Here is a 27,282-nt window from a genome sequence, read left to right on the forward strand (position 1 = left end):
CCATGTTTTTACGCCAACATTTGAATGATTTCTCTGGAGCGGAATGAATAAAACATCAAAATTCTTTTTTTTTTTTTAATAATTATGGCTCTTTCTTTAGGTACGACTGTCAACTGTGGAAGCTCTAGGTCAGATGGTTGGTCTAATTACTAGGGCACAACTTAAAGCAGCCTTACCTCGACTTATCCCAACTATGTTGGAGCTGTAAGTGCTCTGTTTCCTGCAGTTCTGTTTAAACTAACTGATGCAAGTGATTTTGTTGGTCATGAAAACTGACCTTAATATTTGCCTGCTTCATATAGTGCTTTCAGGGAAATTTGTAGAAATCTTTACAATTTTGAATTGGTTAATGTCACTACAATTTGCAATTTGATTGCAAACATGTAATGTCTTCTATATATGTGAGGAAATGGATTGTTTGGAAGCTAATGCTCTTTCTTAATGGGCTCAGCCTAACTCATGCACTTGATTGATTGTGGATATGACTCTGTTCTTGCGGTTTATTTGTTTATCAGGTACAAGAAAGATCAGGATATTGCTTTTGTTGCTACGTGTAGTCTCCATCATCTCCTTTATGCCTCTTTATTAACGGAGACTGGCCCTCCGTTATTTGAATTTGAGGTGAGACCTGTACATCCTCTTGTCTGTCAACTATTTTATTTAATCTGTAAATAAAAAACTGTATAGTGCATACCGCAGAATCAGAATTGGAAAATCTCCAAAAACAGGTAAAGGGGAAACTAAAAAACGCCGGAAAAAAGGTCTTGCGAAAGAAATACGTCTGAAAATATCATTCGTCATATAGGCGATATAGCACATTGTTAAACTGCAATAACATCATTAGTGGATAAAGACAACATGGGGACGCAATAATAGATGAGTTTTTATATATTTTTTTCTACGTTTCATCTGGGTGTTTCCTGGGCTGAAACAAGTGTATGAAGGGTTATAGTAGTTGACTGTTCTATCGGCTGCTAACACTGTAACACTGCCGAAATACTATGTTGCCATGTGTTAGTTTCCACACTTTCATAGTATCCGTGGACTCGATGCACCTGTTTAGGCTTGGCAGGTATTCATAGACCCAAAAACCGACCAGCCTACCTGAATATTAGGGTCTTGAGCACAAATTTTCAACCCCAATTTTGTAACAACCAATTAAGAGAAAAATTGACCCAAAGCAACCTAACCAAAACCGGAACTTAGTTTTGGTAACCTAAGTGAAAATAGGTATCATATGGATCCATGTGCTTTATACAATTTTTGGATAAAATTCTAGGTGGATCAGTGCTAAGGCTGTGATGGTGCCATCTTTACCTAGTACAATTAAACTACTCCGCATATGATAGCTCATGGTGTATTTTTAAACTTCTCTTGAAAATGTTACTCCTATTCCTTCAATATGTTGTTACTAGGGAACCTTCTTTTTTCACGGAGTAGAACTTTCATTGAATTCTTTGGCAACATTTCATAAACTGGTTGCAATCCAGTTATGCATGTAAATGAAGAACTTTTCGTGATGAAGTTCATTTTATTGTGATTGTTGATTTTGTGATGCACCTACAAACAGCTGGGTAGTTCATATTACCTAACCAATTCTATCTGAGATTTCATTTGCTGTCTGCAGGAACTTATTGTTGTCCTGTCCACACTGCTTCCAGTAGTGCTCATGAACACCGACATAAAGGATCAGCCAAAATTTTCTATTGGATTAAAGGTCCTTCTTCTCTTACTCTCCAAAATTTTCTATAGGGTTAAGGTCCCTCTATTGGGTTAATATAGTCTATGATATTGTTCGGAATCCCTACATGTATAGGTTTGTGTACTCTGCTAGGATACATTTGTGTACTTATGTATATAATCTAACAATGAATGTCTTATTTGGAACACTGGAGTAGGGGAGTTGTATTTGCCAATTCCGAGACTAACTTTTATGTTCATTATCCCAAAAAGTGCTTCCTCAACAGTACTTGTTTTTCTAGTGTTGTCCGTTCTCTCCTTTGAGGACATCTTATCTTCAAAAAGTAAAGTCTTGAAAATCTCTTCTTCAAATGTCAACACAGGTACAAAGAAAGTGTTATTATTGTACTTAACAAGTCTTAAGGATATAGTTAATGGTGTTGCTTAAGGTCTTTCTTATGCAAAAGCCAATTTCTGCAAGCAAATGGAACTGGGTACCCCCCCCCCCCCCTTTGAGTTCTCCTTGATTTTTGTTTCTACAATAACTGAGCAGAATTCAGATGAACGGAGGTTCTTTGTTGCCTTTGGCTGTTAGTTTTCAGGTTTGCGCTGTGTCTGTCAATTGGAAATATTAATTTTGCCGCTATTAGGTGACAAAAGTCTGGCTGATTTTAGAATCTATGCTAGAATCAATTATTTAACTTTGTAGCTCTCCCTTTTTCTGTTTTTGTATCATCTTGATCAGGTCATTATTTAATGATTAAAGGGTTTTTAATGTGGCAGACATACAATGAAGTTCAACGTTGCTTTCTCACAGTTGGCATGGTGTACCCTGGGGATCTTTTTGTATTTCTTTTAAATGTGAGTAGTGACTTCCTCTCTATTTTGTAAAACCAATTTATTATAAGATTATAAAAGAGAAGACGACCAACGAAGTTCATTGATTCTGGTAGCTTTTGTTGATACTATTTGGCTATCATTGTGGTCGTTTGACTTATGAATGCAGTTACCTTGAATTTCATTATTTTCAGTAGCTTCTGCTAATGCGATATTTTTTTTTTACCAGAAATGCAGATTAAAAGAAGAAGCTTTGACTTTTGGTGCACTCTGTGTCTTGAAACACCTATTGCCCAGGTGACTTTTCTGGTTATGATCTACATCAATTGTAAAAACATCTGGTCTCCAAATGACTTCCCTTCATTTTTGCTATACAGGTTGTCTGAGGCTTGGCATAATAACAGGTCTATGCTTGTTGATGTTGTAAAATTGCTGCTTGATGAACAAAATTTAGGAGTTAGGAAGGCACTTTCAGAGGTTTGTTCACATGCTCTTATTATCTGCATTCTCTCGCCAAAACAAAAGTAAATTTCTGTTTACTATCTGTGGTCTTTCATGGCAGCTAATTATGGTAATGGCTTCACATTGTTATTTGATTGGACCTGCGGGGGAGTCCTTTGTGGAATACCTGGTAAACAATTGTGCTCTTCCAGACCAGGAAAAACATCAGATACAGTTCAACAACTCTTACCATATTTTAACTTATAGAAGATATGAGGTTTGATTCTAAATTTTTAAACGCGAATAATTTTGACGCTCTGTATCCATATTCTTGGAGACAAGTCGTGTTCATTAACTCCCACAGGGTTTTATCCAGCAGTCTATATATCTACGAAATCATGTTATTTGGCTAGGCGTATAGTGGAAGACATATATGTAGGCTTTTGTTCTTTGAGTGTGTTTTCTGTTCCCCTTATTCTGAATTAATTAGGCTTCTTGATTGCGGATAAGTTTGATGCTCTGTAATCAATTTTTCTTGGAGATAAGTCATCGCATGAAGTCCAATATGATTATCCTCAATGGTATTGATGTGTTTTTATCTGGCTAGGCATATAATAGAAGATGCTTATGTTGTCTTTTATTCCTTTGAGTGTCTAAATCTTTCCCAACATTGTGGTGATAGAAAAAAACTAAATTAGTTAGGCTCTAACTTATTTTTTCCCATTTATATCCAGAGTCAAGGGTAGGCAATTTCTTCCCTTAATGCAACACTTGGCTCTACTACCAAACACAATTTTAAATTACTCCCTCCGTATTTATTTAAGAGATACACTTGGCCGGGCACGGGTATTAAGAAGAATAATTGAATGAAATAAAATAATAAAGCAAATGGGGTTGGGTAGTTATTTTAATAAGTAAACAAGTGAGGACCATGCCATTTTGGGGGGTGGGAGGTGGGGTAGGTTTCTGAAATTATTTGTTTAATAGGATGGTGGATCCAATGATACCCGGAACCCGGAACGTTGCCTTGTTCCGCGCCCCGGGTTCGCTGCGGATCTCGTACCGGTTCGTTGAAGGCGGCGTACCCGTTATATGGGTAGGCTTGATTTAGTTTTTGGTGTTCCCTATAGGTTGAAATTTGAAGCTTCATCTTTGTTAATGGTGGTGGCGTTGAAGAAGACGAGGCGCATTGAAGAAGACGATGCAGATGTTTTTTTCTTTATATATTACTTTTATTTTATCTTTTTTGGCAAAAGATTCTTTATATATTATAATGAGTTACAGCTGTTAGATTACACAGATACTCATAATTGTGGCCCCTTCATCTTTATTTCTTTATTTTTTCTTTATATATTAGAGTGTTTAGACTTTAGAAGAGGCTTCATCTTTATAATGATTACAGTCTAGTCTCTAGTGGACCCTTCCCCTTTTATCAGTTTTTTAGAATTTTTATTCTTCTTTTATTTATTATTATAGTTGCGTACAACTAGATGTTAAAACGGGCACGTGATTTGCGTACAATTGCTTAATTTTTGTAATTTTGTATTATAAAATTTAAATTCAAAAAAAAAATAAAGTTTAACACAAAGTTCCGGGAACTTTGAATGGAGAGTTCCGCGTTCCTGTTCCCGTACCACGTTCCGAAACGTCCCGCGTTCCATGTAACATTGGGTGGATCATAGGGTACATTAGATGTATTATTTAATTAGATGGTGAGGTTGATAAGTTACTAAAAGTGGCAAGTGTATCTCTTAAATAAATACGGCCGGAAAAGGCAAGTGTATCCCTTAAATAAATACGGAGGGAGTATAAACTTTAAGTGAAAAAGCCTTCATAAATATGCTGTCCCGTTTCCCTTGTATATCACCATAGGAACTAGCTTCAGTAATTCAGTAATCCAAACTTTCTTTATCCTTCATTCCAAGGTGCATGCAGTCATGCACATCTTTTTCGTATGAGGTCAAACCCAGTTCATCCCAAGCATGCATTAGCTCAAGTGCCAAGGAGAGAGAAGTGAACCCAATGGCATAGTAGCTAGTAGGTGACTGTGATAAGCAACTTCTTTTTCTGTTTCACACTTGCTGAACTAAAAGTTCTTCTTTTACTATTCTGCTTTTTATATCTTTTGTTCTGACAATAATATCTGGGTGTTTGTCAGGTCGGAATGGTCAGTATGACAGAATTGAGATCAGTCTGTGAACAAGGCTTGCTTCTGCTAACAATTACAATCCCTGAGATGGAGGTATATCAAATTCTGTTTTTTCATTTTAAGTTTTTGTGCTTACTTTTTTGGAAATTGTTTTATTCCATCAATTACTTACTTTGAATTGCCTTTGCAGCACATACTGTGGCCTTTTTTGTTAAAGATGATTGTTCCTCGGGCATATACTGGTGCAGTTTCCACTGTATGTTTTACTTTACAACTGCTTCCAAACCTTTTCCCATCTGTAATGTTTGCTTCCTGCCCTTTTATATTTTCCCATTTTCCCATTTTCTTGTTTACTAGCTACTAGGTGTTGTAAGCTGATCCACAATCCTCCACAATTATATTGTGGGAGGTTAAACATTACCAGATTTATCCAAAACCTTGAAATGATGGGTTTCGGTCGTCTATGATTTGAGTCTCATATAATTAACAATCGATGTTTCCTTTTAATCATTTTATATTTGGCGTAGTAAAGTTTTCTGGGGTCAAAGATGGCAATCTTCCACCATATATTATTTCATGAATGATAGATTCAAAATTTATTAAATCCTGACTCAGAGTTATCTTCTTCTAGTCTAGTATAGTTATTATAAATATCTTATACATATTTGTTTTGGTAGGTTATGATTTATGAAAAACTATACTAGAGAGGACACGAAGGAGATATCAATTCTATGCAAAATAAAGGGTTTGAAACAAGAATCATCGTTCCCTCAGGAAACTTATAAGTCTCTCCCATACCAAAAGAATCTGAAAATACGCAAGTCACAATTCCTCAATGGCTCAGTTTATAGGATTGTGCTTAGGGTCTTATCTACAAAATAAAGGACAAGTAATGTTCATGCTAATCGCCTGACCTCAACTATACAAGGTCGTCAAAATATATAATTATGAATGCTATCATCAAGGCAGCTAGTGTACCAATTCTCTTTCCCAATTCAGCAATATTCTCGCCCTTTAACTTTCTTTCCAAGTTGTTAGAACATCTTTCACTTTGCAGGGATGGACACAATTGATTTTTGACAAAGAAAGTTAATGTTTAATTAAATGGTCAAAGTTGACTTCAAAAACCTACTAGAAAAGTCAAAGTCATAAACAGGGACTATCTCTCGATTATTTTATTCATATAATCCGATATGCTTTTTTCCCCCCCAGCTTGTCCGTGTTTTCATATTGCTTTTACAGAATTTTTACGATAATAACGTTTTATTGCTTGTCAGGTATGCAGATGCATTTCAGAATTGTGCAGGCAAAGATCTGGTAGTAGCAGCATGATGCTGAGTGAGTGTAAAACTCGCACTGACATTCCAAGTTCTGAGGTAACTTTTGTATTTATTTATGGCTTTTTCTAAGTTATATGCCCGTACTTATCTATGGTCCTTCTGGATTTTGATATATCAGGAACTCCTTGCTCGCTTGATTGTACTTTTGCATGATCCCCTGGCAAGGGAGCACCGAGCAACTCATATTCTCTCTGTAAGGCTTCTTATTTTCTGGGCTTGATCATTCAATAGGGTGTGATTTGAAAAATTGTAACCATTCAGGTTCCAAATTCCATTTAAGTTGACGGTACCTTCTTTTCTATATCACAGAACAGTCTTACATTTTTTTGGATGTCATTGACAAGGGTTGTTTGGACTCCTGCTATTTATTTTCGGATGTTTAACCAAAGATTCATTTATTCTTTTGGCTGTGGGATGTAATGGACTAAATCAAAATGGCTCTTAAAACCTCTTCGCTTCCTTTCCATGAAGTAGAAGATGGTCTTCCCGTTGTCGTCCCGTTATCGCTTTTGGGTCAATTGGAAACAGTCTCTCTGCAATTGCAGGGGTAAGGTTGCGTACACCCGACCCCCCCTTACCCCGCTTCTTGCGGGAGCCTCTTTGAGGCAATGGGGTAATGATAATGAATGATAATGAATTAATGATGTTTAACCAAAGTAGAGAAAAAGGATGTATATTATTTCAAAGGAAAACCATGGCATACGAAAGAGAGAAGAAGTCATATGTGACGGTTCTATTTGATTGAATTCTAGAATTATTAAGGCTTTTTGTTTTGTACGCATAGTTAGATGAATACTGTATGGGCATAACCAAATATTTAATTGACACTAGACTCTGCCATATTCAACCTGATGACGGTGCAAGGGGATCAAATCGATTTTGGTTACCTTAGGTGGAAGGTTTCATTAGAGGTGGTGCCCAAGGCCGTGTTTGAATCTCATATCATCTATTGCCTTTTCTTCAATACTCAATTGCATAGTTTCTGCCACTTTATAGGGAAAAGTATTGACCGCGCAAAATTTATGCTCTTTGCCTATCTAGAGACTAGAGCTCACATAAAAAGACATGCCAGTCCCTTATGAAGTACCTCATATGCCAATAAGAACTCCCTTAAAAAGTTGCTGCTGTGTGTTTTGTACCTCATATCACCCAATCCCAAAGTTTTAATTAAAAATTTCTTACCCAGGCACATCCTAAACTCACCATTTATCTAGATAAACTTATTATTGAGTTGCTTTGAAATGAAGAAACAATGTACACTTGTCTCACTGCACTGGAAAAATACCATGGAAACATCTGGGTAGACACTCTTTAACAGGACTTACTTACCTAGGACAGAACACAATTAGCAAACAAAATTATGGATGCAGTAAAACTGAATTACGATGTAATTTACAAAGGTTAGGAAGGAGAAACTGGGAAAGAATCGAATAACGCCATCGATCTTTTGTTCTGTCTAAAATTTGCGTTTTTCAAATCATATTTTTTTTTCAATGGGGGATGTTACTGAGAAAGGACCAGACTTCAATCAAAATTATGGAAACAGGAAAACTGAATTCCTCTTTTGTATCTCCTTTATTACGCATTACATTCATTAGGAGGGAGGGACTGCCTCATGATCTTGAAACCAAAGGGAAGCTATAAATGTGTACGCTTGTTCATGTGTTTGCATGTGAGCGTGTGTGCGTATTTAACTATTTATGCATGTATGTAATTATGCATTCATGTATGCATGTATATATGTAATGTGCAGGCATGCACATGTATACAGTTATATATGGAATTATGGATAAATGTATTACACAGAAGGTCCAATACGCACACATACACCGTATTTGCTTGTGGTCTATGAATAAACGTAGGTATATGCATATGGTTGTAGTGTCAGCTTCCGGTTGGGATCTAGTTATATAAGATCTGTAGGAGGCAGAGCGTTGTCACTTTTCTTTTGTGGGTTCAGTTTACATTATCATCTTGTGTGAATCACCTTTCAGAAGAAGATACTCCCTCCGTCCCAAATTAGTTGTTACACTTACCTTTGCACAAAGTTTTTGGTGATAAGTGGTTGTTTGGTTATCAATTGCTATTTTATTAAAAAAGTAGATGTGATAGGAGTTAGTGGGTATTTTTTTAATTGAATGAGAGAGGGTGTGGGGAAGAGAGAGACAATATAATAATTGTGGGGTCATTCCTATTTTAGAAGTGTAACAACTAATCTGGGACGGACAAAAAAGGAAAGTGTAACAACTAATCTGGGACGGAGGGAGTACAAAATACTACATATGAAACTAAAATTTTCCTTTTCTTATATTCTATTTTCAGGTGCTTAATTTCTTGGGTCCTCTCTTTCCGAAAAACATCAGTTTGTTTTGGCAGGATGAGGTATGTTTCATTGATAAAGAGGAAGTGGTTGTAGGATGCTGTCCATTGGTCCCATCTGCCCCTTTATATTTTCTTGTTCTCTCTACCCTATAGTCTATATACTCAATACATATATACACTTAGGTTCAGCTCATATGTGCACTCCTTAAAAGTGAGAAGTGATCCTTAGATCAAGAGATGTTCGGTCAAAATTACGCAAGATTTTTGTATTCTTTCTTTTTGCTTTCTTCTCCATCTTCCTCCCGACCAAGTCATTTGGACTTCCCGTGTCACAATACTAACCTCCAGTTTACCCAAGCCAACCCCAAAGTTGCAAATTACCCAGAAAATACAGGTAGAAAGAGAACTCCCAGAATTTCAATCAACACCAGCTTGAAGGTTTGAACCACAACATAATCCCCTGTTTCACCACAACAATTTTCCCGCTATTCATCCAATTTTGCTAACCTTTAATCTTCTTTTCGAAACTGAATCTCAAAATTCCTCCACTTTTATATCGTACAATGTTATCATGTTAAATTTCTGGAAAATTTTGACAAATCCAGAGGGAACTAAAACACTAGAAATTAAAATATCTGTAATTTCGGAGCAACATAGCTCAATATATGTGATTTTGTTTGTTTTTTTTGTAAGCTGTAGATTCCAAAAATGAAGGCGTATGTCAGTGATACAGAAGACTTGAAGCAGGATTATTCATGCCAGGAAACCTGGGATGACATGATCGTTAATGTGAGTGAACTTTAACAGCCTCATATATGTGATTGTTATTGTCACTGGATTTACATGATTGGGAAAAAACATTGATGTTGGTCAACCAACAATTGGTTACTCATGGAAGCATGACATACTTTTTCTATAACTGAGCTGTGTTTATGTACCCAACTAATATCCCGTTCTTGCTTTCAAAAGCTGTTAGCATGAGTGGATCACTACGATGTCACCTCTGATAATAATTTTGTTTGTTTCTTGAACTAGTTCTTGCTGGATCATGATGATGTCACCTTTGATAATTATTTTGTTTGATCTTGAACCAACATTTTGCTTGTGCATTTTGGCTCTCTTGGAGCATTGCAGAAATGTTTCCTCTTGAGATCATAGAGGGGACTTCTTGTCTGGTTAACTTGCTTGGCTTTTGCGGGGTTACATTTGATTCTAATTTGTCTTTTTAGACTCTTCAAAACTAATTATTACCATGTTCCCTGTTCCTCGTAGTTCAACTGTGCATCAATCCACAAAACAACATATACTTTTTGTGGTATCTGCGCATTGACATTTCCTTCTCCTTTTACGTGGTAGTTTCTTGCAGAATCTCTGGATGTGGGTCAGGATGCTGATTGGATAATTGTTCTCGGAGATGTTTTCGCCGAACAATATGAGCTGTATACATCTGAGGATGAGCATTCTGCACTTCTTCATAGGTAAAATATGCTTAATTGCTAAGTTGAACTCATCTCTATCTGCTAAAGTTAATGGATGTTATTATGTTATTAACATGCCATTTATGATAGTTGATTTTTTAGAGACTATTCATATGGATATCTTTCTGTTATCTCAGACTTCAGCTTTACTTATTTTTGTAATTTTTATTGGAAAAAAGCACCCCTCTGTTTTTTTTTTGGGGTGGTTACACTTTTCATTTTCATGACTTAAATATTCATAGAGCCTTAGCAAAACTTCCAAACAACGAAACAATAGTATAAACTTCAATGCTTTTCATCTATGTTCTCTTTTTTTGCAGATGCCTTGGTATGCTGCTTCAGAAAGTTGATGACAAAAGTTATGTTCGTGATAAAATTGACTTGATGTATAGACAAGCTAACATATCAGTTCCTACTAATAGGCTTGGTTTAGCAAAGGGCATGGGATTGGTATGTCATAAAGTTCCCTTACTAATAGTTAGCTTATTTTTCCTCCAAATTAGCTTGGTTTCTTTCTATAGTTCTTACCCAAGAATGTTCTCCAGGTTGCAGCTTCTCACTTGGATATGGTCTTAGAAAAGCTGAAGGAAATTCTTGACAATGTTGGGCAGAGTGTATTCCAAAGGTTTAATTGTTGCTTTGTTGTCTAATATCTTGCTAATAAATTATGTTAACTGACAATATTTGATGTTTCCAGGTTTCTTTCTTTGTTTACTGATAGAGCTAGAGTTGAAGATTCGGACGATATACATGCTGGTTTGGCTTTAATGTATGGATATGCAGCAAGATATGCTCCGTCGTCTGTTATTGAGGCACGAATAGATGCTCTTGTGGTATGTTTAACAGGCTAGACCTACCTAATTTTATTCGAAGCTAAAACTTTAGTGCTGTTTTTGTGTGCAATTTAAATTGTCTATGTCGTACCTAATGTCCATCATTGAAAGCCAATTAACACAGGACTGAGAGACTGAGAGATCCAATCCCAATGAGGCTCTGAAATGTCAGTTTGTGAAACCTTTAACTTCTTTGACTTTTGTGAATCTCTTATCCTTGAGTTTATTCATTGCTCTGCATGTATGTAACCTCATTGCATAACCTTTTGAATCACATACTACACACCCAATCAGACAAAGGGAAGGAGATCCTGGCTGTTGCAAAAACTTCAAATACCAACAGCTCCAACACCTTTATGTTCTTCTCTCCATATAATTTTTTATCCTTTCAAGTAAGTCGTCATTCAATGTGAATGGGCCTCATTGTATAAGCTTTCAAATGATGTCGTATGCTCCCATTCCAGCAAGAAACAAGGGCGATAAGAACTTTTGCCTAAACTATTCCCCCAAATCTGACTCCTTTTTATTCATGGCCTTACATCCTTTACGTCAATCAATATCAAAAAAAACCAACATAGTTTGCGATATACACTTAAAATTTACAACAATATCTTTGTTGTCTAAAGTTAGAAGTTTGAGCTTATTTCTTGATTACCTTTAGCTTTGAACCGTAAGTTATATTCAAAATAGTCATAAGTATGCCAATTTTTTTAATGATTTTCAATGACATTATTTATGCATTATGTTAGTTATATAATGGCCTAGTGGGTTGGCTATACCAATTTACTATGCTACTCCCTCCGTTTTCCATTGATCATCCTATATAATGTAGCAACATAAAACAAGGAAAGAAGGGAGTAAATGGAAAGTGCACCCTTTTTTTCACTTTTAAGGTAAGAAACACAGATTTTAAGAGGCACGATTACTGTTAACTACGACTTAGTATAAGTGGTCCTATGTCATAAGATAAGGGATTAAATATGAAGTAGTATAAGTGGACCTATGTCGTAAAAATAAGGGAGGTTAAAAGAAAAAAATTTCTTTTCCATGAAGGGAAAAGGAAAATTAGGAACATTAATGACTCAATGGGCAACACACTTAAACAGAGTGTAGGAAGGTAAATGTTGAACGGAGGGAGTATTTCATTATACATGCTTATCAAACACAAGCTCCCTTAAGTATGAATGAATGTTCGAGTTTGTCAACATCAGTGCAGGTATTCTATAGGCTCTATCGGTACATGAACCCCCTAGTCGGTAAAGGATTATAGACTTGATCATAAAGATAAAAGAAAAGAGCTTGTTTAATTTGCTCTTAAATCCTCTTATTCTTTCGTCACCCATTTGTAATTTTGTTGTCAACTTTCAGGGAACAAATATGTTGTCCCGCCTTCTCCATGTATATCACCCCGTTGCAAAGCAGGCTGTTATTACCGCTATTGATTTATTGGGTATGTGATGCTAAGAATTTTATTTGTGTATTTAGGAAAGTGTTTAGTATACTTGATTATTGAGTAACCTGTTTACATTAAAGCTGGAAAATCAGTAGGGAACAACTCTCGATTTTACCTATTATTCTTACTGCTACCTGTAGGCCTTAAGAACTATTTTGGATTCAAGTGACCACCTATAATTGGTTTCCTTAAATGCTGTTCATTTTGATGTAAGTTTGTTTCCTATTAGCTATGTTACTTAGACACGAGTAGGAGTACCAGATGCGAGTGCGGATCAGAGTGTCCGACTTGGTAATTATAAAATTTAGGAAACAGGTGCAGTAGTTCTATCTTTTCGTCCTATCCAATGTATAAAAAGGCTCAAGGCGCAACAAGGCGATTTGGAGTTCCCAGCGCCTTAGGCGCGCCTCGGTGCGCCTCATTGAAGTGAGGCGCCCTAATAAAAAGTGAAAAAAAAAAGTGAAAAAATGGTATGTCTCTTGGTAGGTGCGCCTTTTTTGCGCCTTTTGCGCCTCAAAGTGCGCCTTTGTGCGCCTTTTTGCGCCTTGGTGCGCCTTTTTGCGCCTTAGGTGCGCCTCATTGAAGTCGCCTCGCCTAGACAATAAAAGGCGCTGGCTCCAATCGCCTTGCGCCTCAGAGCCTAGGCGCGCCTTTTTATACACTGGTCCTATCTACTTGGTTTCTTGAAGACTCATGATGAAAGTCTTTTTCCACTTCATCTCTTCTACAATTTAGCTGATTATAATCTGTGCTCCAGGAAACTACATTGTCTCCTTTCTCATATACTTTGTCTCACCTTGTCTGACATCTAGAAGCCCTTTCATAGCATCTTTTTCTATGTTGTAGCTGTTTTTTCCTCCTTTATCTTAGGCTGTTTACTTTACTGGAAAGGATGCTGTTTATAGAGGTGTTACATAATTGGTTCCTTACAAATTTCATTTACAGCAGTAAAAGTATGTAAAAATAAGCAAAAAAGCTATAAGACTATTATTCAAAATGAAAAACAAATGAGCAAACTAAATTTATATTGACTGGGACCATGGACCCAAAAGGCGTACCAATTAACCTTCCCCTGTGGACCTCATAACAAGCTACCAAGTGAATCACGTTCCCCAAGCCGTTCAATAGTTCCATGTACCAGATTGTACCTTGTTCTCGGTAACACTGTGTTGGGAAAATCTCCTGAATATGTATGTACCATGGTGCTTGTAGGTATTGTAGTGCTGTGAATTCAATATTTTTAATTTGTTTTCATGGATGATCTCATTTTGTATGTTCTACAGGTAAAGCCGTCATTCAGGCTGGAGAAAGTGGTGCACCGTTCCCGCTCAAAAGAAGGGATCAGATGCTTGACTATATTTTGACTTTGATGGGTCATGACAATGAAGATGAATTTATTGACACCAATGTTGAGACTCTGCGAACTCAGGTCAGGGAATCTACTTTGTAGTTTACACTTGCTGTATGATTTTCTGGAGTCCTTATTACCAGCTTTCTCTAGTCCTCTTACTGGTGGATATCTTTTGTCTCAATAAAGGCTCTTGCTTTGAGTGCTTGCACTACGCTGGTTTCAGTGGAGCCAAAGTTAACCATGGAAACCAGAAACCATGTTATGAAGGTACTTATTCTAGGATTTTGAGACAATGAATTCCATCCAGCTCTACTGATAAAATAAAATTGCAAATTTTTTCAGGCTGTCCTGGGATTTTTTGCTTTACCAAGTGAACCGTCAGAGGTTGTCAATCCCCTCATAGACAATCTCATCACTCTTCTTTGTGCAATCTTACTTACAAGGTATGACTAGTTCATATCAGATTTCTTGTTTATGTACTTACAAGTATATTTCATTTGACAAACAAAGAGGCTCTTGCTTTTTTTTTTATTTAGTAAATAAAGAGCCTCTTATTAATACCAAACTTAGTTTTTGCTGAAACATTTGAGTGCATAATTGCTCATAAGTCATAGCAACATAACATGTGTGAATAATGTGATTCGTCCTCATTGTTTGTTCTCCTATTTTACCTACTGTTAATATAATCTATTTTCTTATACATGTATATAAAAAAATGTGTTTACTTCAATCAAGGCTTTTCGAAATTCCTGAATCATTCTGGACATCGAAAATAATAGACTGAAGCGTATGGAGCTTGAAATGTCTTAAGGAACTTGCAAAATGATTTGTCAAAAATTTTTACATAACATATTTTCTAATGCCACAACATGCACATGTGGCATTAACGAGCTTATGCTCAGAACTATTAATATAAAATAGGGCAAATTTTCTGAAGCACTCTGAAGCAAAGTAGCAGACCCACAACTCCACAAGGTAGCCTGCTTTTGTTTTATCAGGCTCTCACCCTCTAACTCACATATCTCTCTGCTGTCTTACATTCTCTTCTCAACCCCACCGGCCTCAGCAGCCAACCAGGCTAGAGTTTGGTGTATATCTCTGTCTTTTGTGCTCAATCTCCTGGTTCGCTATTCTCCATTGCTGAATGTGTCTCCTCTTTTGGTTCTCCAGCAAGTGGCAACTGTTGTTGGTGACATCCCTTTGTTTCTCCTTTGACCTTCCTGTGACCCGTCATCTCCCTCTGCCATCGCCTACCAAACTGCTTCCTTTTTGTGTAGTTATCATGTCAGCTAGTCTTCAACTTTGTGGACTTGGTGTCCACCAATAAAAAAGGGATACATGTCATTCTAACCCAAGAAAAAGGAGGGGGTTGTTCAAAAGAGAATATGAATTTATAAGTAATAGTGTCAGTTTCTTTTAAATTCAATCCCAAATGTCAAATAGAAATTAAAAATTAATTTGTAATCTATTAGGGGGGGTTCTCTTCACCTTTAAAGAATAAGTTCAGATCCACTAAGTTCAGATAACCTCGGATAAGTTATAATCAGGTCCTATCATGTCAATAATTTTCAATTGAGTCCAATAAGTTTCGATCAGCTTCAGTAAGTTTAATCTCTTGTAAATTGTAATCAGGTTTTATCAAGGCCAATAAGATACAATCAGGTTCGATAAGGTCCTGTAAGTTCCAATAAGTTCAAATAAGTTTAGGTCTCATCCGGTAAAAAAAAGACGCACTCTTGACCTTGTTTCCTCTTTTCCATTTTTTTTCCCCTCTGTTGTTATTTTCTGTATGTAGCTAGGTTAGACATGCTAATGAGATTTATTAAAAATGAACCTTTATAGTGGTGGGAAAGAAGAAACATGAAACAAGGAAAAGATGTTATAAAAAATATACTTCATATATTCTATTCACCTACCTTGGATAGAGTGAGGAGTTTCCATATAGAAAAATAGACAAGAATATCAAACTTGTAACTGGCTGGAAAAGCTTGTTGGGGTTTAATGCACTGAAACACTATAAGCAATTAAACATGTTGTTTTTGGAGTGGAGGGAGTTGGAGATGTTGGTCATGGATGGGGCAGAGAAGAAGCTGCCCAACTATATATAAGTGAAGATTGGAAGGGGAACATAATCCATACTCCAAGGCTGGAAATATAGCTTGATTTCATTTCAAAAGTTTCATATGGAATGGGTTATGCAAAAACATAAATGTCTTTATAAGTTTATATCATATTTTTGTATAGTCTGATGGGTTTTTTCCCCAACTATATATAAGTGAAGATTGGAAGGGGAACATAATCCATACTCCAAGGCTGGAAATATAGCTTGATTTCATTTCAAAAGTTTCATACGGAATGGGTGATGAAAAAACATAAATGTCTTTATAAGTTTATATCATATTTTTGTATAGTCTGATGGGTTTGTTCCCCCCTGTTAATGGAGTTGTTTCTTTTATATGTATTGATCACTCTGGCTTTTTTATATGTTAAATTGTGAACTCTTAATAAGTCCATTTTACTGAAAATTTTAATTGGACTAAGTGTTCTTATTATGCTTGTGTATTGACTTATATTATACTGTGAATTTCTCTTGCTACCACAATTTTCTTTTTATCAGTGGGGAAGATGGTAGAAGTAGGGCAGAGCAGCTTTTGCATATTCTGGGACAAATTGATCCGTATGTTTCTTCAGCTGCTGAACATCAAAGGAAGAGAGGCTGTCAAGCTGCACATGAAATGCTTGTTAAGTTCCGTATGCTGTGTACTACTGGGGTTTGTCCGTTAGGCTGTCGTGGAACATGTGTACACAGCAAGCATATTGATCGTAACTCGCTTGGGAACTTCCCAAACTTTCCAAGTAATCATAATTTCCTTTAATGTTCTAATTTTCTCAACTGATTAAATCTTGAACAAGTCAAAATTTTAAGAAAGTATTGATTTTTCCTTATATATATTTTTTTTAATTTTTTTTTTTGCGAATAATTACCCTTGCAAGGAAGAATTATTCTCAGAGCCAACCACCAAGTTGAAGAAATTATAATTATGTAAATAACCACCCTCAAATCTGAATTTGTCTACTCAAAGCCACCCTCATGTCTGTTTTCATCTTTTCATAGTCGGATTTGGTTCAAATTCCTAATTAAATCGCTAATCTCTACCCTAATATATAATTAGCTGAATTACTAATCTCTATGACTACGTTGTTTATAAAAAAAAATTAGTGGTATAGTATGGGGATTAAGTTAGAGATTTAACCAAGAAACTAACGGAGTTGGTAATAGGGCAAGTGATGCCAACAAGAACATGAAATAAGACTATGGCAGCTAATTAATTATTTGCTAAGAAATCCTCTTGCTACTGCATTTTTAAGAAAAATGGTTGACAGGTCCCATAATTTACAAGAAATTTGTTGAATTGTACAATATCTGGGATATCTCATACGTTGTTTTTAAGCTTTTTGACATATGAAAAGATCAAAATGAACATTTTTCCTTCTCTATGTAAAACTGTTTTTGGAGGGATAGGTTACTATTTCCAACTATTCTTCTTTTCGGTATTCGCTGACCATTTTGCATATGCCTTGGCTTGATTATCAGCTGCTTTTGTACTTCCTAGTCGCGAGGCCTTATGTCTTGGAGATAGGGTCATTGTGTATCTTCCACGTTGTGCTGATACTAATGCCGAAGTTAGAAAATTATCATCGCAGGTTGTTACCATCTCTGTGAATCATTTTTTGTGTCACATCTATCTTTATTCTGAAGGGACACTAATATTAACTTTATTGTCGGAATTTCTCATCCCTGAACAGATTATTGATCTCTTCTTCAGTATAGGCCTTTTACTTCCAAGGCCAATGGATTCCAATTTAAACTCAAATATGGAAGTGTTTTATGGGGCTTTGTCTTCCTTGGAGGATGTTATAGCTATGTTGAAAAGTGTGAGTTATTTCTTCTCTTTTATTACTCTTACATTGATACTTCTATGGATCATGATCCTTTGAAAATTTAATTTATTATTCCAAATCATTCTACAGGATGCTTCTATTGATTCCTCAGAAGTTTTTAGTAGGGTTGTTTCTTCTATCTGCATGTTATTGACAAAGGAAGAGGCAAGTTCTTAGCTTATTTATCGCAGTATCTGTTTTTTCTCCCCTTGTTTTTAACTATGAAAACTCCTCGAACAAGAAGCTAGATAAAAAATGCATGCCAATTGGACCAAAGAGATATACAATAGTACCAAAGGGAAAGGAATATGTTGTACGTAGTTCATCTATAATAAAGAGACCCTTCGAGTGGCCAACCACCAAATGACTATTTTTGAAAAATAATGATGAACAAGTATCAAGGAAGCTCACGTTTTTGGTGAAACATGTACACTTTCATCTGTTCCCTTCAGAATTTCCTTGAAAGAATTTCTCATTGTGTTTATGGGACAGAAGATGATATGTTTTAGCTAGTAAAGAACAAAATGTTAGACTCTAGGCTGTCCATGGATTTAGCATGTATGCTTTCATGTGGTTCCATTAATTGTTGAGTCTCATGAGTGGAGTCGTTAACTGCCTCTGAGTGATTGATAGGCAGTAGTCTAGAGAGGAATTGTTAATTACTGTAGGATAATCTCTCGGATATATCTGTATCAAGTTGGGGTGGCTTATCTTGAAGCATGTTGATTCCGTTAAGGCAACTTGCAATTTATTTCAAAGTTCTTAAATTTGAAATCAATGATTTCACTCTCAGCTTGTTGCTGCATTGCATGGGTGTACATCTGCTATATGTGACAAAATCAAGCAATCAGCAGAAGGTTCTATCCAGGCTGTGATTGAATTTGTAATGAAGAGGAATAGTGAGCTGAATGAATCTGATGTTTCAAGGTTTCATCCACATTTGGAATCTTTAAATCTATTTATTGCTTCCTGTGAATGAGAAAATGAGTTCTTTTATTTGTATAATGTATGTCTCCTACAGGACAACACAATCCCTTCTCTCTGCAGTAGGTCACGTGACTGAAAAATATTTGAGGCAGGAAACTCTCGGTGCTGTATCCTTTTTGGCTCGTTACAAATGTTTACTCAGTCACATAGTCATATAAAATATACAATATATTTATTGGGTGTTTCAGGATGTTTTTCCATGATTGTAGACAGATATCTTCTCTTGCAGAAAATACAAGTTCGAAAGTTGTTTTTAATGAAGTCTTGGCTACAGCTGGAAGGGATATTGTCACAAAAGACATATCTAGACTACGTGGTGGCTGGCCAATGCAAGATGCATTTTGTGTAAGTACTAATATGTGTTCATGTATTCTTGACGAATTGATGATGTGGTTTTAATGTGCTGATGGATTATGTGATGAATTGATGATGTGGTCGTAAATCACCTTCCATTTTAAATCAAATTTGTTATATCTTTCCCCAAACTATAAACATAATACCTAATCTTCTTGTCTTGAAAGGGAAAAAGGAAACGGCTGTATCGTTTTATGGTACTGACTCTTTATGGAATGTTATTGAATGGTTTTGCCAACAATATGAGGAAATGAACCATGCCTCCTAATGTCTGCACATATTTACTCTAATTTCTACATTTGTGCTCTTTACACAATCTGACTTTCATCTCAATAGAAGTTATGATACATACAATTTTCTTACTTTGGAAATGACGTGTGTCCCCCCCACTTTCTTTAATGTTCATGAATTTTTGTATTATAGTTACAAAACTCTCTTTGCGAAGAGGAAACTCATCATTTCTTCCACTTTATTGTTTATGCTGGCTATGTGTCGAGGGAATTCATGGCCGTAATTTTTTGTGTGAGACAAAGAGAAACACAGAAAATGTAGGGTGGGTAAGGCAAGGGTCATAAGCATGGTTACTGTCAGTTAGCTAATTCTATGGTCATGAAAGTTGTGAAAGTGTGGATTTGTAGATATGGAGGAAACAGGGCTAGGGATTAGGCGGTGGAAAGGAAGTACCGCGTGGGATAAAAGGGAGATGGCAGTGTTCACCTTACTTTAGATTCCAGTGTCCAGGAGACCGGATTCCTAGGTTATTTTCTTATTCTTCGTATTTAATTTCCACTAAATCCTAAATTTGTAAAGAACACCTTTGAAAAGATTCCACAAATTACTTCTAAGGGATACCTATTTTTTCTTCTACGACTGCCTATAGAGTCCAGAGTGAGGTGGAAGGTGAGGGCCAGCATATGGAAGGGTAGACTGGCTTTGGCCAGCAGGCACCTGAATGGATATCTTTTGGGCGGTGTCTCTTTCAGATTATGAAGAGTTAGAAGCTGTAAGGTTATTAACTTTCTTCAAAGGGCAAGCAAATATAAATTTTAGCTGAGTCATTTGCCATGCGATTCTTTGTTTTAAGTCACGATAATATGTATTACCGTCTCCTCTTATAACTTCTGGTAATTTTTTCTTGATTTATGATTGCAGGCTTTTGCTCAGCATAGTGTGCTCTCCTATTTGTTCTTGGACCATGTGATATCAGTCCTCAACCACACTCCTATCAATAGAACTATACCTGAAAAAGGAGATGGCTCAGGTCATGGGGTTAGCAATCACTGTGAGAATGAAATATTGCAAGCGTCTATATTTGCTCTCACAGCCTTCTTCAGGTATAGTCTAACTTGACATAAATAGATATATAAAAATATGATAATGACAATAATAACAATAGAGTGTGCATACAGAGGTGGTGGAAAAATTGGAAAGAAGGCTGTTCAACAGAGTTATGCTTCTGTCCTTGCTGCACTTACGCTGCAGCTTGGAAGCTGTCATGGTCTTGCTAGTTCGGGTCAACCTGAACCTCTACGGTAAATTCCTGCATGATATTTTCATAAGCTTGTGTTGGCAAGGTAGGAATGCGGCATCTGTCTCTTCACCATCTAGCTTCGTTCCCTCTTTATGATTTTGCAGAGCTCTGTTAATTGCATATCAAGCTTTCTGTGAATGTGTGGGAGATCTTGAAATGGGAAAGGTTTGTGGATGTTAAAATCTCCTTGGTGAACTATTCCTGTTAGAATTTTGCACTATAAATAATAGTATTCCTATGTATCAGATCCTAGCAAGAGATGGAGAGCATAGTCAAAATGAGAAGTGGGTGAATCTTATTGGAGATATAGCTGGTTGTGTATCGATAAAAAGACCGAAGGAGGTAATACGAGTAACTGGCACCAATGTTATTTTCTGCTGTGCTTCTTTTCCCTAACATGTCAGCCGAAGGCAGTGTAGCAGTGGTGATATAAGAATATGTGACTATTTCTTATGTGTGACTTTTGTTTCCCCTCTATCTAATGTAGGGTGGCTTAACACCCCTCAAGCATTAAAATGCAGTCATGCTTCTAAAGTTACACAATTTGACTTTTTCATATGTTCAAAATGATTGGAATTCTAATGTTTTTATTTTCTCAATGTATTGGACTATTTCTTCAAAATATGGATTTAGTCCTACATTAAAAAATAAAATCACGTTTATTTAAATATGAATATATTTTTAAGATACCCCTAAATAGTCAAAGAATTGTAAAGGAACACAAATGGCACACTTTCAAAATGTACTCTGTTAGGAATCAATTTGCTTGTTCGACTGTGATTGCTCTTGTAAGTTTATTAGCTTTTTAGTTTTTTCCTTTCACAATTCATCATATTATGGGGAAATACAAAAATAGTTTTCATATTGACGGGGGATGGAGAGGAATGCTCCTTTTTCTGCTATATGTGCTATGTTTGGAGAAGAATAATAGGAAATTCTGCTGCTGGCAGGGCGTGGTATTTTTATGTTCTCTTTGGGCTCAGGCTTATGGGGTGTTCTCCAACAAGTCTCTTTCTTATTGTGAGATTGTAGTTCATTTTTTTTTCTTTTGCATGAAGTCATCTTTGTTGTTGCTGAATTAAATTTGTTTTCTTATCAAGAAAAAATAGTATTGTGCGATGGATTCAGCAACTAAAGTTATCTTTTCCTTGTGAAAGAAAGAACATTCTTCAGTAATATAAATTTTACTAAAGTCACCACTATCATTATTAAAAAGGGTGTACTAGGAAACGTGTCAGCGTTGGTATTGGAATATTTTTGTTCCTGCACTATTTGATGGAGGAAAGATGGGGGCAGTCTTTGCAAAGGCTAGGACATGGGGTACAATAAAATCACTTTCAAAATCTCAAGTAATTACCTGTCCTAGGGCCATAATTCCTACCAACTTTTATATATTTTTGAGTCGTAGTATTTGGTTCAGTGAACAGGAGTTGCCAACGAAATTGCCGGTGCCAATATTTGTTTTACGATCCTTGTGGTGCTATTTTAGGAAGATTTCATGAGTGTAAACTTCTATATTTTGCTTTACTGCCACAGGTTCCAGCCATATCGTCAATTCTAAGAATGTCTTTGGATGAGAAAGACAATTTCCAAAGGGAGGCTGCAGCTGCTGCACTGTCTGAATTTGTTCGCTATAGGTAAGTCCGGGTTAACATCCTTTGCGTGTCATTTAAAATCAATCATTTATTTAGGAAGACATAGTTCTTTTTCTTTTTAAATTCCGTTTGTCTTTGACTTTCAGATTAATGAAGTGGCAAGTAAGTAATAAATATACTTCTATTTTCTCTAATTCTATATTGTAAGTGCTCCTATCTCTACTAGTAGTTTAGAGATGAGTGAGCCTGTGAGTGTCTCTGAGCCAACTTCCCAGAATTTAAAAGTTTGGTGGATTCTAAACCGGTGTATTGTAACCCTCTAGATCAGAAACTTTAAAAATCACTATCCCTCATTCATCCTTATTTCGACTCTTATTGGAAGACTTTATTCTAAACAGAGCCAAAACATAAATTTTCTGCAGCTTTTCTAGATATATTCAATAAATAGATTACTACAATAATTTTCTAGTGCTTATGTTAAACGTGTGCAATAATAAACCTAATTAGGGGTCATGGGGTGAAAGGACCCATTAACATAAGGAGTTACTTGATGATGTGCATGCATATTTCATGCAACAAGTGTATGATTAATTGTATAAATTTGCATGAAGCCAATTTCTGAATTACTACCCCTTTCTGAGAGTAGGTTTGGAAGAAAAAGGTGCTGTAAGCTTGTAACACTTAGATCTAACTTCTGAGTTGTGCGGATGAAACCCTACACCGCATCATCTGACTTTGAGGACTTGGTCATAGAGCCACCGACATGTGCTGCTTGTGGTTATGTGTTAAACAATATGCATCTGACATTTAATCACATCACTCTCTGGAGTCTGGACTGTCTTTGGACTGTTTGGAAGTATCACTGAACTACAGGCATCTCAATGTTTTTTATTGAATTAAATAAGTTTATGCTGTGGGAGTCTTTAAAGCCCAATGAATGATAACGTGCTCTGTGTATTTCTTTGGTTTCTGCTTCTGATTGGTGAGTGGATTACGGATTATGTACTTATTTCAATCATTGATTGTTAGACCTGCCAGACTGAGTTACTTGAATAACCTGACCATTGCCCAATCTGTAACCAAAACTAGGTTAATATATTTGATGTTTTTGTCTCAAATAGATGTGTTCTTATAGCCGGAATTATGATGATAAATGTTACTCCCTTAGTTGATTTTGTTATGCTTCTTTATTTCCAAGACACAATGTCGATGCATTTAGGAAGATTTGGGAGAGAGAAATTAATTCTCCAAGGACATTTCAATTGAGTAAGTAGGAGAGAGGGCAAATTTCATGACAATTGAGTATTAAAAGGAAAACTAAAGAAGAAAGAGATCAGGAAGGGGAAACTTGTTAGCAATGTCAAGAAGGTAAGAGAAGTTGTTTGCACGGGTTCTAATTGCGAATCTCATTCCAACTGTAAAGCATATAATTTCCATAGAAGCGTTGCAGCAGAATAACTTTTTTCCTTCAACCCCCTCCCCCCAACACCCCACACACACACCTGAAATCCTCACAAAAATTCGTTGTATGGGAGTTCTTCCATGCTCACTAATGAACTACTTCTCCTCTAATGCTGTAGTGACGGATATGATTGCCTGTTGGAGCAGATGGTTGAAGCACTATGTCGCCATGTATCTGATGACTCTGCGACTATTAGACGACTTTGTATCAAAGGACTCATTCAGGTATCATAATAGTTTTCTTTCAGCTTGCTTACTTATAGGTACATGTATTATGTATTGGAACTGTTGAATTACTAGCTAGACTTAATATTACTGTCCTAGGCCAATCACCCAAAAAAATTAAGTTTCACCCAATCACAATAATCCTATCTTGACTTGAAAATTAGAGGCATAATCCCAAGCTCCTAACCATATACAACCGCAACCAATCTGAAATTTCATTTTAAAGTTGCCATTTTAAATTCGTACTTTTGTAAAGATGCATTTTCGATTATGTATTATTACCTTCTTTCTTTTGATATAGAAATTATTTTATGAGGCTCATGAGTCATGGCTACTAAGTCTTGTTCACTAAAGAATATTGATCTAGTCTGAAAGAGCACAAACCCTAAACCCAATAACCCGGCAATCTAGATGTTGGGCAGCTGGTCCAAGCTGATAATAATCTGATCTAACATTAACCTTAGATGTTAACCCCTCAATTCTGATTTCTGATTTAACCTATACCCCCATTCAACCTAAAAAATCTTCAACCTGAATTTAAAATTTGAATGAAAATTGAAGCAAAACCGAACTAACTAGTAGACTGAATCAAACTTAATGGACTGGTGGACCTAGAACATATATGAACATCCTGTTTTCCAGGCCCAGTTACTGCTGAATAAAGTTTCTCCCTTTTAAGTATCTATTGATGCATGTGTTGCTGCATGATACGATATATATTAGCAGACTTCCGCCGTCTGTTGCATGTATTACAGTATTAGGCATATCCTTATTTTTTTTGATGCAAAGCAATGGATTAAAAACATAGTTTAAAAGTACCTACAGTAGTGCTATGGAGGGCTTTCCTCCACAATTGCATAAAACACTAATCCTGGAGTATTAGGTAAAATTTTAAACATAGAATCTGCTAAGTTATTACAATCCGAAGTTCTCCCAAAGTTTTGTCAAAATTTCCGCTGCCCGGTTAGTGTTCCTACTTGCATGCCCAACCTTGAGGTTTTCAATCCCGCATATAAGTGCCCTGCATTGCATAATTAGATTATAAATAACATCACAAACATTTCCCTGATCTTGGATTCTATCAATTGCCTCCTTTGAATCTGAGTTAATAATCACGTTGGACCATCCTTACTGAGTTACAAACGTGAGTCCGCCCAATATGGCAATAATTTCCCCCATGAGGACTGATTTCACACGGCACTTTCTCTGGTAACCTGCTAACCAATTTCCCATGCTATTTCTGACGATACCTGCAACACTTGCATACTCTAGCTCTTCTGTAAATGAAATATCACAATTAAGTTTGATCCAATGCACTGGTGGGGGCATCCATTTCTGATAAGGGGTAAGGGAAGTAGAGGTTTGTAGCTAGGGTTTAGAAGAGTAGAACTCCCATGCTAGATTGTAAGCTTCTTTTTTAATTAGACCAGGGGGTTTGGTTGTAGCTTGACAAATTAGCAAGGTTCCTACGAAGCCAAATGCACCAAAGGATGCAAGGGAAAAGGTCTTCCAAGGTAATAATGTTTGGTTGTTTGGATGTTGGGAGGGGTGGGTGAGGTTCTGTTGATGCCAAAGTTGCAGGGGTTGATTGAAGAAGGAAATTTGCAGGGGAAAGAGGTACCAAACCTCCCTTGCTTGCTGACAGTCATGAAGAAGGTGGATAATATCTTCATGGATTGAGGTGCACCACTTGCAGCAACAATCAGAGGCCATGTTCCTGGTGAAAAGCAATTTCTTATGTGGGAGTCTATCTTGGACAGCCAACCAAAGAAAGAATCTTATCTTTGGTAGGGTATCCGTACTCCAAATCCATTCTGAATCCATTAAGCTATTATTATGAGGATAAAACAAATGCATAGCCTTTTTAAAATCAAACTTCTTCTTAACAGTTAAGGCAGAGAAAATGAAATCAGGGAGTTGGGATGCGGGGTCAAGGATATGAATCCCTTGGAATAACAACAAAATATCATGGGGGAGGGGCATGGACAACTTAGTCAAAATTCCAGTTTCTATTCTCAATAAGATCCGCTTAGGTAAGAAGCTCCTCACCTTGATTCAGAGGGCTACTAATGAGACTTCTAAGGACACCCGGGCCTAGCCAATTATCAAACCGTAGCGAAATGCCACTCCCCGTTCCCACACCCATTGAATGGTAGAAGAGAAGCAAGCCCAAGTATTTCCCATAGCCTTCCATAAAGGAGATCCTACCTTAAAAGACTTGAACCTAATCACCTATTCCCCGATTTGGTATACTTATCTCTCAGAAGTCAGAATTTTCATTGCAAGATTATCCTGACAATTAAGCATTTTCCACCAAAGTTTAGTAAAATGGGCTTTGTCCAAAGACTTGCAACATCTAATCCCCAACCCCCCCTTGATCCTTTGGTCTGGCAGCTTCATCCCATCCTACTAAGGTATATCCTTTGTTGATTGAGTATAATGCTTGAAGTGTTTATGCACTTGTTCCCAACTTTTGATACTTTTATATGTCTAGGTAGTAGATAGGTGTTTTCTTGTTTATCACTCTTTCTACTTACTTCCAGGTGTCATGTTGTCTGAATTTTATTTTGCAGATGCCATCTATTCATATCAATCAGTATGCCACCCAAGTGCTTGGCGTGATACTAGCTTTGCTTGAGGATTCAGATGAATCTGTGCAACTGACTGCTGTGTCATGTCTAATCACGGTGATTCCATGGAATCCGTTCATTAAAATTTCCACGAGTTGCATGTAACCTGTGTTTTTACATTTTTTTCCTTCTGATTTCTTTTACACTACATCGTAACAGGTACTTGACTCATCACCCCATGGAGCTGTGGAACCAGTTCTTCTTAACCTTGCTGTACGAGTACGCAATCTTCAAGTGAGTTTCTTCTTTAATGCTTTTGTAATGTTTCTGTTTGGCTTTATGAAAGTGAAGATAGCATATAATCCTGACAATTAAGCATCATAATCCTTTGTCTGGAGGATTCTTCTGTGCCTCTATAACATATTTTCAGGGACACTTAAAATGGAGGAGAGTTCCCTACGTTTTTTCAGGAATGGATTTTTTTTTTTAAAAATAAATTTGATAGATAAACAATGCTTGAAAGTACTGATTTGCGGACAGTTAGTATTCAAACAGTATCCAATGGTCATACAACGACAAACTTCATTTCTTAGTCATAGTTACTTTGAAAAAAACAACTTTTAATTTTGTTTCAAAAATTTGCCTCAACTCCTATAGAAAATTGCTAGATGATGTTCATTTGTAGGTGTGAGAATAATGCTTGTGGTAAGGTTACTAGAATGATACAAATTGT

The 27,282-nt window shown here is 36.5% G+C and overlaps 1 protein-coding gene across 6 annotated transcripts in view; it reads left to right on the top strand.

The window, feature by feature from the left end:
* LOC110788568 (protein SHOOT GRAVITROPISM 6) overlaps nt 1–27,282 on the top strand; it is a 43,951-nt gene that overhangs the window by 14,285 nt on the left and 2,384 nt on the right. For 3 of the 6 annotated variants that reach the window (XM_021993192.2, XM_021993193.2, XM_056828170.1), the window contains 36 exons: nt 101–204; nt 516–621; nt 1,628–1,717; nt 2,464–2,541; nt 2,747–2,814; nt 2,895–2,994; nt 3,080–3,235; nt 5,117–5,200; nt 5,298–5,363; nt 6,385–6,483; nt 6,566–6,640; nt 8,770–8,829; nt 9,469–9,558; nt 10,126–10,247; nt 10,568–10,697; nt 10,793–10,872; nt 10,945–11,080; nt 12,449–12,530; nt 13,817–13,962; nt 14,071–14,151; nt 14,227–14,327; nt 16,502–16,740; nt 17,480–17,589; nt 17,692–17,820; nt 17,917–17,991; nt 18,620–18,753; nt 18,848–18,920; nt 19,027–19,158; nt 20,320–20,501; nt 20,577–20,699; nt 20,803–20,863; nt 20,945–21,040; nt 22,235–22,335; nt 23,874–23,979; nt 26,553–26,666; nt 26,769–26,843. In XM_021993192.2, the coding sequence (XP_021848884.2) occupies nt 101–204; nt 516–621; nt 1,628–1,717; nt 2,464–2,541; nt 2,747–2,814; nt 2,895–2,994; nt 3,080–3,235; nt 5,117–5,200; nt 5,298–5,363; nt 6,385–6,483; nt 6,566–6,640; nt 8,770–8,829; nt 9,469–9,558; nt 10,126–10,247; nt 10,568–10,697; nt 10,793–10,872; nt 10,945–11,080; nt 12,449–12,530; nt 13,817–13,962; nt 14,071–14,151; nt 14,227–14,327; nt 16,502–16,740; nt 17,480–17,589; nt 17,692–17,820; nt 17,917–17,991; nt 18,620–18,753; nt 18,848–18,920; nt 19,027–19,158; nt 20,320–20,501; nt 20,577–20,699; nt 20,803–20,863; nt 20,945–21,040; nt 22,235–22,335; nt 23,874–23,979; nt 26,553–26,666; nt 26,769–26,843 (3,804 nt within the window). Of the gene's footprint in view, nt 1–100; nt 205–515; nt 622–1,627; nt 1,718–2,463; nt 2,542–2,746; nt 2,815–2,894; nt 2,995–3,079; nt 3,236–5,116; nt 5,201–5,297; nt 5,364–6,384; nt 6,484–6,565; nt 6,641–8,769; nt 8,830–9,468; nt 9,559–10,125; nt 10,248–10,567; nt 10,698–10,792; nt 10,873–10,944; nt 11,081–12,448; nt 12,531–13,816; nt 13,963–14,070; nt 14,152–14,226; nt 14,328–16,501; nt 16,741–17,479; nt 17,590–17,691; nt 17,821–17,916; nt 17,992–18,619; nt 18,754–18,847; nt 18,921–19,026; nt 19,159–20,319; nt 20,502–20,576; nt 20,700–20,802; nt 20,864–20,944; nt 21,041–22,234; nt 22,336–22,439; nt 22,456–23,491; nt 23,662–23,873; nt 23,980–26,552; nt 26,667–26,768; nt 26,844–27,282 lie in introns of those variants that run through there. The other 3 variants (XM_056828169.1, XR_002533403.2, XR_008920768.1) reach the window with 3 other exon arrangements.

Source organism: Spinacia oleracea, chromosome 5, assembly GCF_020520425.1.
Source record: "Spinacia oleracea cultivar Varoflay chromosome 5, BTI_SOV_V1, whole genome shotgun sequence".
Classification (NCBI taxonomy): Eukaryota; Viridiplantae; Streptophyta; class Magnoliopsida; order Caryophyllales; family Amaranthaceae; genus Spinacia; species Spinacia oleracea.